The sequence below is a fragment of the Falco rusticolus genome, chromosome 9 (genome assembly GCF_015220075.1).
Source record: "Falco rusticolus isolate bFalRus1 chromosome 9, bFalRus1.pri, whole genome shotgun sequence".
NCBI lineage: Eukaryota > Metazoa > Chordata > Aves > Falconiformes > Falconidae > Falco > Falco rusticolus.
Window position 1 is genome coordinate 31631902 of NC_051195.1, and position 14415 is coordinate 31646316.

The 14415-nt window shown below is 41.8% G+C and overlaps 1 protein-coding gene across 1 annotated transcript in view; it reads left to right on the plus strand.

Annotated features, from left to right (window-relative positions):
- The window catches only part of SORCS3 (sortilin related VPS10 domain containing receptor 3), a 304316-nt gene that overhangs the window by 139450 nt on the left and 150451 nt on the right, over positions 1 to 14415 (plus strand). Inside the window, exon 3 of the mRNA XM_037400038.1 lies at positions 1693 to 1792. Within this exon, the coding sequence (XP_037255935.1) occupies positions 1693 to 1792 (100 nt within the window). The remainder of the gene's footprint in view (positions 1 to 1692; positions 1793 to 14415) is intronic.

The window sequence follows — 14415 nt, forward strand, 5'->3', positions numbered from 1 at the left end:
ATACTATGCATTAGTACCAAAGAGTATTAAGTGTAAATAGGGCTAGTACTAGGTCTATCTTAGTATTAAAGAGCTAAACCAGAAAACAAGGAAGCTGTTTAAGACTTGAAGCACCCCGACTGCTGAGTGTTCAAAGGAGGAAGGTTGTTTCAACTCATTTAAAGAAAGAACCAGTTTGCAAAACATTTAAGAATTGTGCTTGAAACATGCACAGAAGCAAACGTGTTGGAGCCACATGAGTGATAAAACAGGCTTTTGACTTTATGGGCCCTCTGACTTGGGAGACTGAAACCAGCTGTCTCATTTTGTGGCATGGCCCTTTTGGAGTCGTTCTGGACTCTGCTAGCAGCAAGGGAACCGGGGGGGCTGGGTGCGGAGTCTGGCATCATGTGGTTTCAGCTGCTGGTCACAGTGGCACTGCTGACTATGGTGCCAGAATATGTGCAATTCAATGGTGAATTGAACCATTTCTCTGTCAGACAGAAAAGGAATGAAGGATTGGTCTCAGGCAGAGCCATAAAACTGCAGATGTTGGAGGCATGCTGAACTTGGAAAATCAGAAAATTACTGAAGCTAGTTACTGAGAAAGGCACTGAATTGCTACATGTTCTCTAATCACCTGTTTAGTAAAGGCGTGGTTAGAGAGGGTGGCAGGGGCCATGAATTCTCATCTTAATCAAATGGTAGGTATGTCTAGGTAGGTTTTTTGTGAGGGTGTTTCCATGCCTACCTGATAAGGATTGTGTTTGGTCTCTCCATATGATAGAAGCTGTGTAGGCTCAGAAGCCAGGCGCTCCCCACTGTTTGGATGGAGTGGGTGGACTTCTTGTGTAGGTTGTGACACCGCTCCTAAAGCAAGCTGGTGCTGACTACTCTTCAGGTGTGTGGTCTTGTACTAGGTAGCTGTTGATTTGTTCTGGTAGGAAAATCTTGTTTATTAGGAAAAGCTGAGTACAAAACCAGCAGAGAAACAAGCAGGGCAAAGTAAGGTTTCAAACATGCCCAGAAATGAGGAGGAGGAAGCTACAGAAAACCCTCTGTGACGAAGCAGCCCTTTTTCCCAGTCACGAATGGGTAATGCCACCCCCAGATCATCTGCTTCTCCGGGTGGGATTTGCTAGTGTAGGGGCCTGAATCTGTCTCTAACTCAGAAAAATTAAATGCCTGGCACGAAGTAGGATGGGGGTGACTGAGGACTCAAGATGCCAGTTCAGGCACTTTTTTATCTATACTTGAGTTCAGCTGTTACAATTTTGAGCCACATTTGGATCCCCATCTCCAAGTCAAAAATCAGCCTACCTAAATAAAACTGTTGTTGATGGGTTTAATTTGGATTCTTCTTTTGGATTTGTCTGAAAAGAGAATTTGTGCTAAAGGTGCTGCTGAGAGATTAGAGTCCTTTTATGTAGATATCATTTGCAATCCCATAGTGGTACATGAAAACAAAGTCCATTTTCACTGGTGCAACCACAGCTCCCCAGGTACATAAGATCAATTGATGCAGAGACAGACCTTGCCCAAAAAGACGAAACTTTTATTCTCTTTTCTGCTGGCCACCCTGAATGAAACACAAAAGCTGTTTTAAGGGTAATAGTGTTCAAGCTGTAACTCTTAACGTCTGTTCACATAGTCATTTCCTTCCCCTGAGCTCTAATAACGATGTAAACTCTCTTTCTCTCCTCTTTTCTCCAGGTCAACAGACTATGGCACTACCTATGAAAAGCTAAATGACAAAGTAGGCCTGAAGACTGTGCTGAGCTACCTTTATGTCAGTCCCACTAACAAGAGGAAGGTAAGGGAGAGCCGTTGAGCTGATAGCTATAGAAACAAAATTACAACATCCTGTTCATTCTGAGAGGAATTATGATCCTGAAGTGAAATCTTTTGGTAATTCACAAGAGCTTAAATTTGCCATCCAACTTGCATTAGTGCAATTCCATGGAATCCAGTAGAACTATGCCTGTTTTACTTGTGATGGGGATGTAGCGCTTAATCTCCTGCTGAATGTGTTAGAGAAATAAAAGGGTTGCTTTTATTTCCTTCCGACTGTTACAACTTTAAAGAAGCTGAACTCACGCAAATGTTGCTGGGACTCTTGCTTACACTGGCTTTGGTTAATACATCTCTCCCTGCCTTCTCTGTCTCATTATTAGAAATACTGAGTAAAAGGCATTTATTTCTACATTTGGCTTTTTTGCCCTTTTATGCTTTCCCTAGTTAGAAGTTGGAGGTAAAGATGTAAATGACATTTTCATTGGTTACATCATGTAAGGGGGCTGAAAGCAGAATGTGGGTGGGAGACCTCAGATTTGATTTGAATGTGTAGGAGAGAAGATGAGGTCATAGCTTTCAAACCCCCTGCTCATGCTTCCCACGTGATGCAATTAAGGCTGCAGCTGGCTCAGAGCACAGCCCAGGAGTTGCTCCTCAGTGCCTTTTTGGTTTAAAATTATACCTGTGTTTATTCAAAGAAGGCAGTAGGACAAAGATGCTTTCATCTACCCACAAAAATCGAGGTGGGTAGGATGCAGCATGTAGCTAATTGCTGGCAGTGGAGTTGTGTTTGGATGGGGTGCAACCCAGCTGGCTTGATCTCTTCCAAACTGCCAGTCTCCTGTCCCCATCGATAGGTTTCCAAACTAGTATTTTGCTACTTGTACTGTTCTTATTACTACTATTGTGTTTACCGTTACTGGTCAGTCTACAGAGGTTTTAGGATTGATATTTATTTCAGTGTATGCAGCCTTAAGGCAGTCATAACTCTGATAACTTAGCAGCAACAATATGTGTGTGTTTAGTTGTATAGAGAAGAGGAAGAATGCAGTGGGCAGGGGTCTGCTATATTTTTTTTCTGATGCAGAAGCTGAATTGTGTGACAACTACCTTGACTTCTTTTTGCTGAGCAAAATGGAATTAAGATGTTTCATAATGAGCTCTCCTAGCCTTCACACCCCTCCCGTGTTCAATATGGTGGGCACTTAAGAGTTAATTCTTACTTGTTCTGTTTCCAAAGCAACTCTGCCCACCAAAAATCAGAGGCAATATGCTCAGTTACAATTCCTGCGTCACTGGTGTAAAGTCTCCCTCACAATTGGAGTACTAGGATATGTGAATATCTTCTAGCAATTTCTCAAGCTATCGAGCTTTACAGATTAGCAGTCTTTTCTCTCTCTATATATTTTTATATTTATTAATAACACCTACATTTCATCATAAAGTGGCATGCAGACCTATCTTTACCTGCTGTTTTCTTATTTCAGATGACAAGTTTTGAATATTTGGTTTTTTAGTCTTATGCCTTAAGGAAATAATTTCTGGACCTATCTGTTTGTGTTCCCTCTTCCCTTCTGGAAAATCTTTTGACATGGAGAAACAAGCTGTAAGGAAAACCCATAGGAAACCAGCTTCAGTGCTGGCTGCTGTGGGAGCAATTTGTTTCTATTCTTTCTACTTCTACTAAGTATATGGGCACAGTTACTGCGTATGGTTAAACAGCTGGCTTGTCTGAAGCAGAGCTGACTCTGCTTTGTTGACCATCAAAGCAATTCCAAACGTCCGTGCAGCATTTCAAAAATGCTTGAAGAAGGTGTCACTGAATTGGAGCATCTGGGATCTGTCAAATTCAGTTTCAGGTTTATTGTCCACCCACCTTACAGATTCATGAGTTTGTGCACAGCAAAAAATGCACTTGGATTGCATCTTGTTCAAGTCTGTCTGGGTGAGTATTGTTACAGTGGCTTGCAGAATAAGCAGCATGTTTTTGCTCAGCTCCTGAGGACAGCGACCAGTAATGAACAACAAAGCAGTAGGTAAATGAATTGGACTCCAGTAGACAAAGTCCAGATCCCTTGTGTTTCACCTCTCACAGTGCTGGCTAGTTGAATGCAATGCAGTGATGTCTTGTGTACTTCAAAAATAGGTCTTTGTCTGAGGCAATAAACAGGGAGGAGGGTACCAAAAGTAACACATGTGCATAGGGCCTGTGCACACACTGAATCATGCAGACCCTCTCCAGGCGAGATAGTTTCTCCTGAGGCTCCCAGGTACTGGTTGGTCTCTGCATGCCTCACAGCTCCTGTTGATTTTTTGATGGGTTTGCACACTGTTGCTAGCCCTGTCTGCTCATTAGTGCTCGGAGGATTAGCAGTTACTTGGAGGAGGAGAAAAGCTTTCCATACATTTATTCCTAATTGATTTACTAGTGAGAAGGATAATTACCTCTCAGCTACCCTGCAGAACTACAGTGGGAATTACCTGTCAGATTTCTTTGAAGACCCAAAATGCCTCTCTTCAGCTGTTAAATAGGAATTACGTATTCAGCCAAATACCAGTTATATAAACATAATTTACCTGAATTGTGGCATAGCCCTGGGCTCAATTATGAGGCAAGAGGATTTGAATGGTGGCTTTTTTCTTTCTTCTTTTAAAACAAAAGCTTTTTGTTTGTGATTTCTTTTTTGAAAATTTTTCGTGGGAACACTGTGAGTCTTTTGGCAGCTTCTGCTGTGTTTCTCTGCTCATTGCTGCCAGGTCGTGGTGGGATACTGATTTCTTAATACAAACATCTCTGCTTACTGTGATATGGGGGTTCAGACGTGGACAGGGTTGAAATGCAGAGGCAGAGCAGCTGGGTGAGACATGGCTACAAACCATGGTCTGGGAGCCTGTGTCGTTCCCCATATCTCTTGGTCTTAAGAAAGCCACACCTGATGCACACCTTACTCTCCTAAACTATGGCACTCCAACACACTTTTTTTACAAAGTTGATTCCTTTCTGTAAGAAAAATTGAGCTTAATTTAGGTTTTGTCAGATTCTTGAACATGTGCTACACATAGAGGTCAGACTTGATGACCTAGTGGCTCTTTAGGCCTATAAATATTTAATTCCCTTTGGGTTTTATTCTCCCAACAAAGTTAAATTAACTTTATTGCTTCCAACAAAGTTAATGTCTGAGCATCAACTATATAAAATTGATGGCAAAAGCAAGTCCCCAATTAGCTTCACATATTGTTGGCTTTCTTCTTTTAAGCTAGAGTCTTGTTCCAGTTTGGGTTATATTTTCAGGCGCTTTTTATTAATTTCTTTTTCTCCTTAGGCTTCCTTCTAAGCTGCTCCCGTGTGTATCTTCCACCCCTAACTGGAGAGCTCAGCAGGGTGTTGAATATTACCCCTATCTGTATTTGGTGTCCTGCCAAGCATTGCAAAGTCTTTCCTGACACAGCACACTGGAAAATGCTGGAGCAGCCTAAAAGCAGTAGGTCCCTCAGTCCTGTCCTTCATTCCCCAGTGAAACGGATCAGTCACCAGCATTTATCAGTGGGCAAAGTCTCTGTGGCGAGATCATGCCTTTGTGCCTGAAGAGGAAAGAGGCAGCTGAGAAGGGGAAGAGGTGAAGAAACACAGTCCCTATGGTTATCATGGTGATAAATCCAGGACAGCCTTGGCTCTCCCTGGGCACCTCTTAGGTTTGCTGGTGTTTGGCACTTAGATGCCAGATTTAGTCTATGGGTATTCCTTGGGTTTACATGTTGCCACTGGGAGATATCAACCCTCTGTGTGCACAGAGCTGACTGAGGCAGAGCTGCATAGCCAAGGCTGAGCTGAGGTGGCTTTGGCTGTGTCCCCACACAGTGCTGGGCAGAAGCAGGATTGGGTCCCAGAGTGCCTGCCCCCAGCTGCTGAGCCAACCTGCTGATGGCTGGCTTTGGAGCTGGGATAGGGGATCTTTGTTTCCTAGAAATCACAAGAAAGTATTTGGAAAACACACTTGGCCATTGTGTAATTTGAGGTTTGCAGTTATAATTAAATCAATGTAGCAACATGGAGATACCAAAGGAATATGCAGAGAATACTCTTCTCAGTTGTGATTCCTCTTGCCTCTCAAGTATCATTGCCAGTTCTCACGGCCAGCTTGGTGATCTGAGAGCACCCATCATTTGAAATGAGGCCACCCTGGAGTGCCAACACAAGGAAACAGTCAAGCAGGCTGCAGCCCATTGCGAATCCATAGCCTCTGGCTGCACTGGAGCTGAAATGCTTCCTGCCGTGAACCAGGACTACTTCATCTTTCTGTGGAGCAGTTGTACTGCTAATTCCTGTCTCCTAAGAACTAACAAGCTCAAGGTTTCACAACACTTTGTAACTGTGTGTATAGCCTCTGCTACTGGGACCTGAAACTGCCAGGTTTGTATCTGCTCTCCTGCAGATGCTTGAGCTGTTTCTTTCACTTGCACACTAGGGACTTGTATTTGGATCACAAAAATCTGCACTGTGTTCTTATTAACACTATGAAATTCCAGGTAATCATTAGACCTAGCAGTCAGGCAACTCTGAAGTCCTGGGGGCTATGGCTTTCTGAAGAGTTACTGTTTTGAGCCGTGGTGTCTGCAGTTTTGACACTTTTACGACCATGAAGATGCTCTAATAGGTAGAGTGTATTCCAGGGCATATCTTCCCCTTCAGTGCATCTGCCCACCATTTGTCTGCCTGAGAGACCACATGAAAACCATCTGCTTTGCCTGATTGACACATAGGTTGCAGCAAGCACGATAATTCTGTGGTGAACTTCAGAAAGGAGAAACGTTTATATTTGTTTAGCAGCACCCCTTCCTTACAGATGAATGGGATTTAAGGACAGATGGTTCAGTGCTCTGAAAAGCTGAGTTGCAAAATGCAAAGCTTTGGCTTTTCTACCTTATAGCCTCTTGTCTGTCTTTAGGGATATGACAAAAGTCTGCTTGCTCTCTGCTGGGCAGAGATCTCAGTTCCCTGCTGACCTTTAATTTAATGCTGTGTTTTGGGCATTAGTTACATTTTACTAGAGGCAGATTTTCACAGCAGTCTGGGAATTAGAATTGTTTATTTCTTCCAAAGTGCTAAGGGAAAAAAGTCTCTTTTATTTTAATACGAACATTTCTCTTGACTTTTTAAATTCCCGTATTCTTTCTATCTTTTTTCTTTTTTGTTGTTGAAAACTTTCTGTTAGAAAATTGGATAATTTCCACAAAAAAATCAGCCTATGATTCTTTGCCTGCCTGCCTGCATGCATTTCAAAGTGGCACTGTTTGGAGCTGAAGTGCTGCAAGTCCCTAATTTCTAGCATGTGTTGTTCTGCTGGTTAAGATCCCCTATCCCGAGAACATTTGCTTTCTTCTTGGTTGTCAATAACAGGATTAATTTTAGAATTGATGCCTCACAGAGGGATGCAAAGTCCTTCCAAAGGATGCAGAAAGAGGATGAGAATGACAGTCCCATACATCTGAAGCACTGCTCCTTTCAGGCACTAAGATGCCATTTTGAATCTCAAGGAATTGTTGTTGAACCATAGATTTCATGTATTACTTTTTTCATTAAATGTTCTGTCAAGAATGCATATTCTTGGTGAAGGTGTTGCTTAGTTGAAAACCCAGTTTTCACTATCAAACTTTTATCTCTATGCTTTGAATTCCTGTGAAGGTTGAGAGGATGGAGTCAAAAAGTATTTAAAAGGAAAAGAAGAGAGGAAAAAGGTAGAGAATGACAACGAACTCAAACCAAAAAGCACTTGCTTGTATATAGCATTGCTCTGATGAGATATTGACAAATGGGAGGTCCTGATTGCATTGAAGAATTTGCTTTGCAGTTCAATTGGATGCAGTCATCTTTAGCTTTTCTCCTGTGCTGTTACGATTGTTGAAGGTGATAACTTGAAGAATTAAAAGGTCTGTAGTCTTTTATGCTGACTGTCTGCACAGAAATATCACCCAGGTGCAGTGATTGAAATGAAAATTCACCCCCCCATATCCCAACTGAAGCATTAGAGATTTTATTTATAGACAGACCATCTAGCTAAGCAATTTGACCAGTAGTTGCAAACAGCATAAAGCAGAAATAAAGTTACAGTGCTCAATTAAAGAGCTTTGAGAAAATTGTTCTGCAGACTAGTTTCCCAGCTGTTAGTGGAGGGGCAGTCCAAATCACAGAAGCTATAAAAGCCAAAGGCATGCCGCACCTCTCATACCTAGTCACGCCTCCGAACTTGGCTCGTCAGAATGAGAAATGTTCAGAGGTATTTGGAGTCAGAAGCTCTGAAACTAAATCTAATTAGATTTGTTTGTTTCTGTGCAGCAACTGTTTATGAGCTGGCAGAAAGCATGCTGTGTTGCAGTTCAGGTTAATGAAGGGATAAGTTAATTGTGACTGTATTATTGAAATTGAAGAGGAGTGCATCTACCTGACTGGAAACAAGCTAGCACATTGGGAGTGACAGCTTCTCTTACAGAAGCTGGACATCCTAAATGAGCGCAAGTCGCTTTGACCTCCCTTTTATTTCTTCTCACTCGCTTGTAGAGTAACTGAGAGCAAACTCTGTCCTGACTTCATGTATCTCCAAAGGGAATTCCTCAGCTGTTTTTGGAGCCTCAGGGCAGAACCACAGTCCAAATGGATTTTGTTTTTCTTTTATTTCTTAGTTCATTTGTTCCCAAAGGGAATTCCTCAGCATTTTGTTTTGTCCTTACTCAGCAAATGTGTGATAGGCTGAGGCGGCAGAGGTTCCAGCATGCACCTGATGCTTGCTAGCCCAGCCCAAACCGAGCTGCCATACTTTGCTACAGCTCCCATTAGTCATCTGCTGCTTTTTCCTAAGATTGCATCCTGAGCTATTGGTGAGAAAATGAGCTCTGGAGTATCCTAAAGCCATCTGGCAGATGGAAGGTTTCTTTGGACCCTTTTTCCATGTTCTGCTGACACTGTGAAAAACAGCATGTGCTGCAAAGTGGCACTTGATGATGTGATCTCAGCAAACATATTTATAACACAAAGGCAACAGGGCTGAGTTAGAGCCACAGGGCACGAATGATAGAACTAGTTGTTTCTACTGTCTTTTATCCCTAATCTTTCCCTTCAGCACAGTGAAATACAGTTACTAAATAGTTCTTGGTTTTGCTTTAACAGGACTGAAATTTCCTGAGCTGCAAATACAGCTGTAACCGTTTCTTTGTGCACCTGTTCCTGGGACCTGTTGAGTGGTATATGAAGTTCCTGTGCCTCTCAGCACTCTAAAAACCATGCCACCCAGTCCAGAGCCTATGTGGTTAGAACTTGCCTACTGCTGTACAGGAAAGGCTGTAGCTCTGAAACACAGCGTCTGGGTTAGCTGAGCTCAGATTTGTCTGCTCTGGTTGTACCAGTGGCTTGTACAAATGTGACTGCAGCCTGGTTAACAAGGCGCTGTATTCTGTCTTGTAAATACACTTCAGGGACAGTCACTGTCAGTCTCCAGAACTGACAGTTCAAATACAGGAATACAATGTGAATGAAGTTGTAATATTTTTCTTTACATACAGATGAATCAAAGATGATGTCCTCAAGGTCACCCACAACATCCATGGTAGAGTCAGAAAATATGTGACATGATGTGTTTTATGTACAAGGTGCAGTCTTGTGAGCTATTGTGCATGGAATTCTCTCTACTTGTCCAATTAATTCAGCTTGAATTTGTCACCTGAGAAAGAAGAGAATTTATGTAAATCTTTGCAGAACCATGACCTGAAACTGTGTGAAAGAAATCTCTTGAGTTACAGATGTATTGTAATACTTGGAGAAGAGGACTTCAGAAACTTCTCCTTTTGAAGGGATTTTTATTGTCTCTTTTAAATTCAGAAAAGTCACGTTTTCAGAGTAGATTTCTCTGACCTTTCCTATGGAAAAAAAATACAGTTTCTTGATGCTAGATGACTAATTTTATTAGTGTTTTAAACGTGGTTCAAGATCAATGAATGGAAGATGTTGAGATGTAAAGGCAAAATATGAATGTTATTAGAATATAAAACATAGAGTCTTTTTCAGTATGCCCAAATAGCCTTTTTTAAAAATTATTATTATTATTACTTTATTTGTGGATTGTGCCTCCTTATGGGTCTTTGTAGTCAAGGGACTCCTGCAATAGAATGCTCTGCCCTGCTGCAGCCTGGGGCTGTGGGGACCTGGCATGTCAGATTCCCGACTGGGACCTTGACCTGTAGGCTCCTGTACTTGCAGGACTTACAATGAACTGCTTGTCTGTTTGCTTGCATGTTTTAATTTTACGACTTCTGACTTGACATAAATCATAGAGATAAATGGAAGTCATATAACATCTGTGGTCTGGGATATGATCATTTGTCAGTGCAGAATTGGGACCTAAACTTATGAGAGATCCCAATGGAAGTTTTCCCCTCGCTTAAACAAGGACAACCTGATCATTGTACTCCAGGGAAGGCTGTCCCTTGATATGCATGAACATGAAAACCAGAGGTTCCTGGGGCTTTTTCAGTTAATTCTCTGAAGAAGCAGATGCATTAAAAACTAAATAAACAAAACCCTCAAATCCCACTGAACCTCACCCACGGCTCATCAACTGTCTCTAAAAATAAACCCAATTGAGATAATTAACAAAATGCTCACATATGGCATTATTTAATGGGGGTGGAGGGGAGCAGGTTAGAAAAGAGATGGGTATCTGTTTCTGTTTATACCTATCTTAATGATACTACACTGAAAGCCATCATTTCAGTGTTCATGAGGAGAAAAATGTTCATATATTATGAAACTCCAGGATTTGCATGTGTGTGCCTTTATGCATCTGCATTTCATGTCTTTGTATTACTGTATTCCAAGAGCTTTTACTTAATTTCAGAAACCTATGAAAAATGCATTTAATATACATTTGGTTAGTGCTGAGTTAAGTATTTAAAGCAAATGGAAACCTAATGCAGGATTTAGTTAATAAAAATAGGGACTAAAATTAGGGCTGGCTAAGTTGGCTTTATGAAAAATGTTTTGTTAGATAAATGTTCTTTTAGCCTTCATAGATATTGGAAGTCTGGCTGATAAAAGTAAGTATGTAGACACAAGATGTATAAGTAAAATAAGAAAAAAGCAGTCAGACACCTGCTACATCATTTATCCACCAAGGACTGAAACTGTGATCCTGAAATCCCTGCTTAGATGTTGCCTAAGGCTTTGGGAAAAAAATGGCCATTTGAATGAAAGCAGGCACAGATTTTAGGAAAAGGCAAACCAGAATCCAAACCCTTGGGACTTATTTACCATGCACACTTCCCTGAGGTTGTTTTGTGTGCAAGAACAGATTTGGTGAACAGTGTTAGTTTGGCACTGTAGGTATCTACCACTTCAAATACAATTCCCAGCCCCATCATACTAAAAGAACCCTAAAATTTGTTGAGAAGGGTATCATTGCATTTTGTTGTCTACTTGAATAGCTGGGGATTCAAATTTTGAGGTGGAAACATGGGAGAAACACAAGCCAATATGTCAGCTTTGTTTTTATAGAACTTGCAAATAAGATTTGAAGAAAAAAGGACAGTTATCAGGTAAGAGTCAGCTTGGCAGGGTGCCGGTGTTTGTCTATAACAGGGCTGCCTTGTCTGGCTTCCTAAAAGTCAGTCCACCTCCCTGTTGCTCTCTGCCTGCTTCACCTTGTACTGCTAGAGTCAGGGTCCTACGGGACCTTAGGGATGGTACAAGGTTGTAAAGAGAAGAGATGGGGTAAAACTGGAAAGGTCACATCCACATTTAGATGTAGACTTTCCAGAGTTGGCTGTAAGTGTTTAATAAAGCGGTAGTTTGTTCCAATTTAACCAGCAAGCATTAAAGGACAGATCAGGAGTTATAATATCCACTAAAATAAAGCTGCAATTTTGTCACTTAGCATGGCCATTGCTTTTATGAACTGGGTAGAGTGGACCTGTGTGAGCTTTCAGAGCACCCGCCATGGTTACAGGGACAAAGAAGGGCTGTCAGGATGTACAGGACCTTGTAAGGGGCTGCCTTACATAACACCCAGCCTGTCAGCAGGGCAGACACAGCTGTAGATCCTGATGTAGGATGGGTTTATGAGACTTCCTTCCTTTCTCCACCCTCCCTACCTCTCTATGAAACGTGGCCATTGCCTTTACTGCTTCAGTTCCAATAACATATTAATTTATGAAGTATGAAAAATGAGGTAGTTTTGAATTAATGAGAGGGGAATGGTGCTTCAGAGACAGCAGGGTCATCAATCAATAATAACGAGTCAGCATGTCCCGTTATTAAAAAGGAGGAAAAATAACAGAATGGGTGGAGAGCAGCTCGTGGAAAAGGGGCAGGTGGGTCCTTTCGAAGACTGCATAGTGCTCTAACCTTGATCTTTAGCGATGAGAGGTGGTTCACCAGGACACAATTATTTTTCTTTCAGGAAATCCCCCTCCTACCCCCATCCCAACCCCACTAATTTAAGCCAAAATGTCTTTTTATTTCATTCTTTTCCAAAGTGAAGAATAGAGGAATTCAGCATTATTGAGTGAATTCTCATTTTTAATAGAATAGATTAGCAGAGTCTGCAGGGTACACGCTGGCCACTGTCTCAGTTTCTGTCATATGCACATCTGCCTCTTATAGTGTAAGTGCAGTAGCTAGTCAGCTCTGATGTGATCAATTCTGTGTAAAAATCTTTATCCCAAGCAGCACTGTGAATTCCGGAAAACATTGTGTGGCTGTATTAGGAGCAGTGTTTCTTTGGCATGGAGCTTGACTAGGCTAGATCGTAGAGAGACGTTTCAGCACATCTCAGAGTGCTCAAGGCTTCTTTTTCCATTAGTGCAAGTTCATCGCCCTTGAACCTATCCATCCTAAAATGCCTTTTTTCATTGTATACGGGCAGGTGTTGCTGTACTCTGAAGGTAATGAGGGGAATTTTCCAAGTCGTGCACAGATGCAATTAGAGGAAACTCAGTCTGTACTTTTCTTATAAATTGGGGGGCTTGACGTTTAGCCCAGACCTTGTGTCTCTCTGTGAGGAGAGACCAGTGCTTCCTTTTGCAGTGGGCCCCATGATATTTTAAGTCCCTGTTGCAACAAATCAGGTTGTCCTTTTTCTGAGAAAAAAGCTTATCTGACATCTTTTGCTTCCCTTGGAGCCGTTCCACGGCAGACCAATGGGATCCTTAAAAAGGCTGCAAGAAAGCAATAAAACCAATGTAGCAGCTGTGCTCAGAGACATGCGTGGCAATGGAGTGGAGGCGATGAACATAGTGCTCAAGACCTGGAAATGGGTGGAAAGGTGGAGTCAGGCTGGCAATTTTCTGAGTTTTGCCATTTGATTCCTAAAGCAAAGTTTCAGGGTTGTGCTGCGCATAAAACCTTTGTCCACTTTTCCAATTTCCTTTCTTCTTACAGTAGTCCTTCAGGTCACTGCAGTGACCAGGGCTTATGTATGTGCATGGAAGGACACGGAAAAGAAAGTATGTGATTTTCCCAAGGCTGTGAGGTATCAGTGACCCTATTGGAACAGGACATAGTGGCTGTGGGTCACGGTCACTCACCTTCTTGGTGTGTAACTGCAGACAAGACTTCTACCATAAACCTGCAAGGACTATATCACTGGGAACTAATTTTGCCAATGTAACAGAAAACATCAAAGCCAGTGAGCTGGTAGCTGTTAATCCTGTTCCTGCATCCTGAACCTTCCCATGTATTAGGATCTCTGGCACCTGAGTTAGCATGTGGAGCTTGCAACCACAGTGAATAGCTTAGACCCGAGTGCTACTGTGCAGAACACTGCAATGCCAGCATGTTTTGTTAACTTTAACCTTTAAATTTTGGGGGCCTCAGCCTTCCATCCAGAAAATGAATAGATATTCTCCTACCTCCTCGGCTTCCTCCAGTAGGAAAAAGTTAGGAGGAATACATTAGGGACAGTGAGGGACATGAGTAATAGTTGCCAGTTAAGTAAATTGAGATACATCGCTAGCATCTGGATGTGAACGTGAATAAAGCTGACTGCTGTCTATGTTCTCTCTGCAATCTGACTAAAAAGCAGAAAAACAAAATGTGTAAGCAGAGGAGAAGCAATGATGCATTTAAAATTTTATTCAGGTTTAATGGCCTCAAGGGAGATACATAATACAATTTTTATTTTTCTAAAGAGTCATGAAACACTCTACTGTCCTCAAATGAAACAGACTGCTGTATGCAGCCTGCAAAAGTTTACCCCCATAAGTAACTATCCATGCACATCCCTTTGTTTTCTGTAATGGGGCAACTACTATGAGTAAACTTATTCCCATGTGTAAAGTGTTCTCCCAAGTGAGACCTATAATCAGAGGAGTGTTTTCATATAAATGGTGTTCTCAGTTCCAGCAGCTGTGGTGCACACAGCCTCTCCTTATTGATAACGTTATTTTCTGTAACTATTTCTGCTTACATGATAAGTTATAATGGTGCAAATTACTTTGTAGTTCTATGGAGAATGGCACAATGCATGGTTGTGCATTTACTCAAATAGCATATAATTACAACAGCGAATGCTGCTTTTCTCTTTCAGTTTGTGATCAGAGCTGTTCTGTGTCACTAGAAAAAGCTGGTGACCACAAAACATGTTAGATGTTGCAACA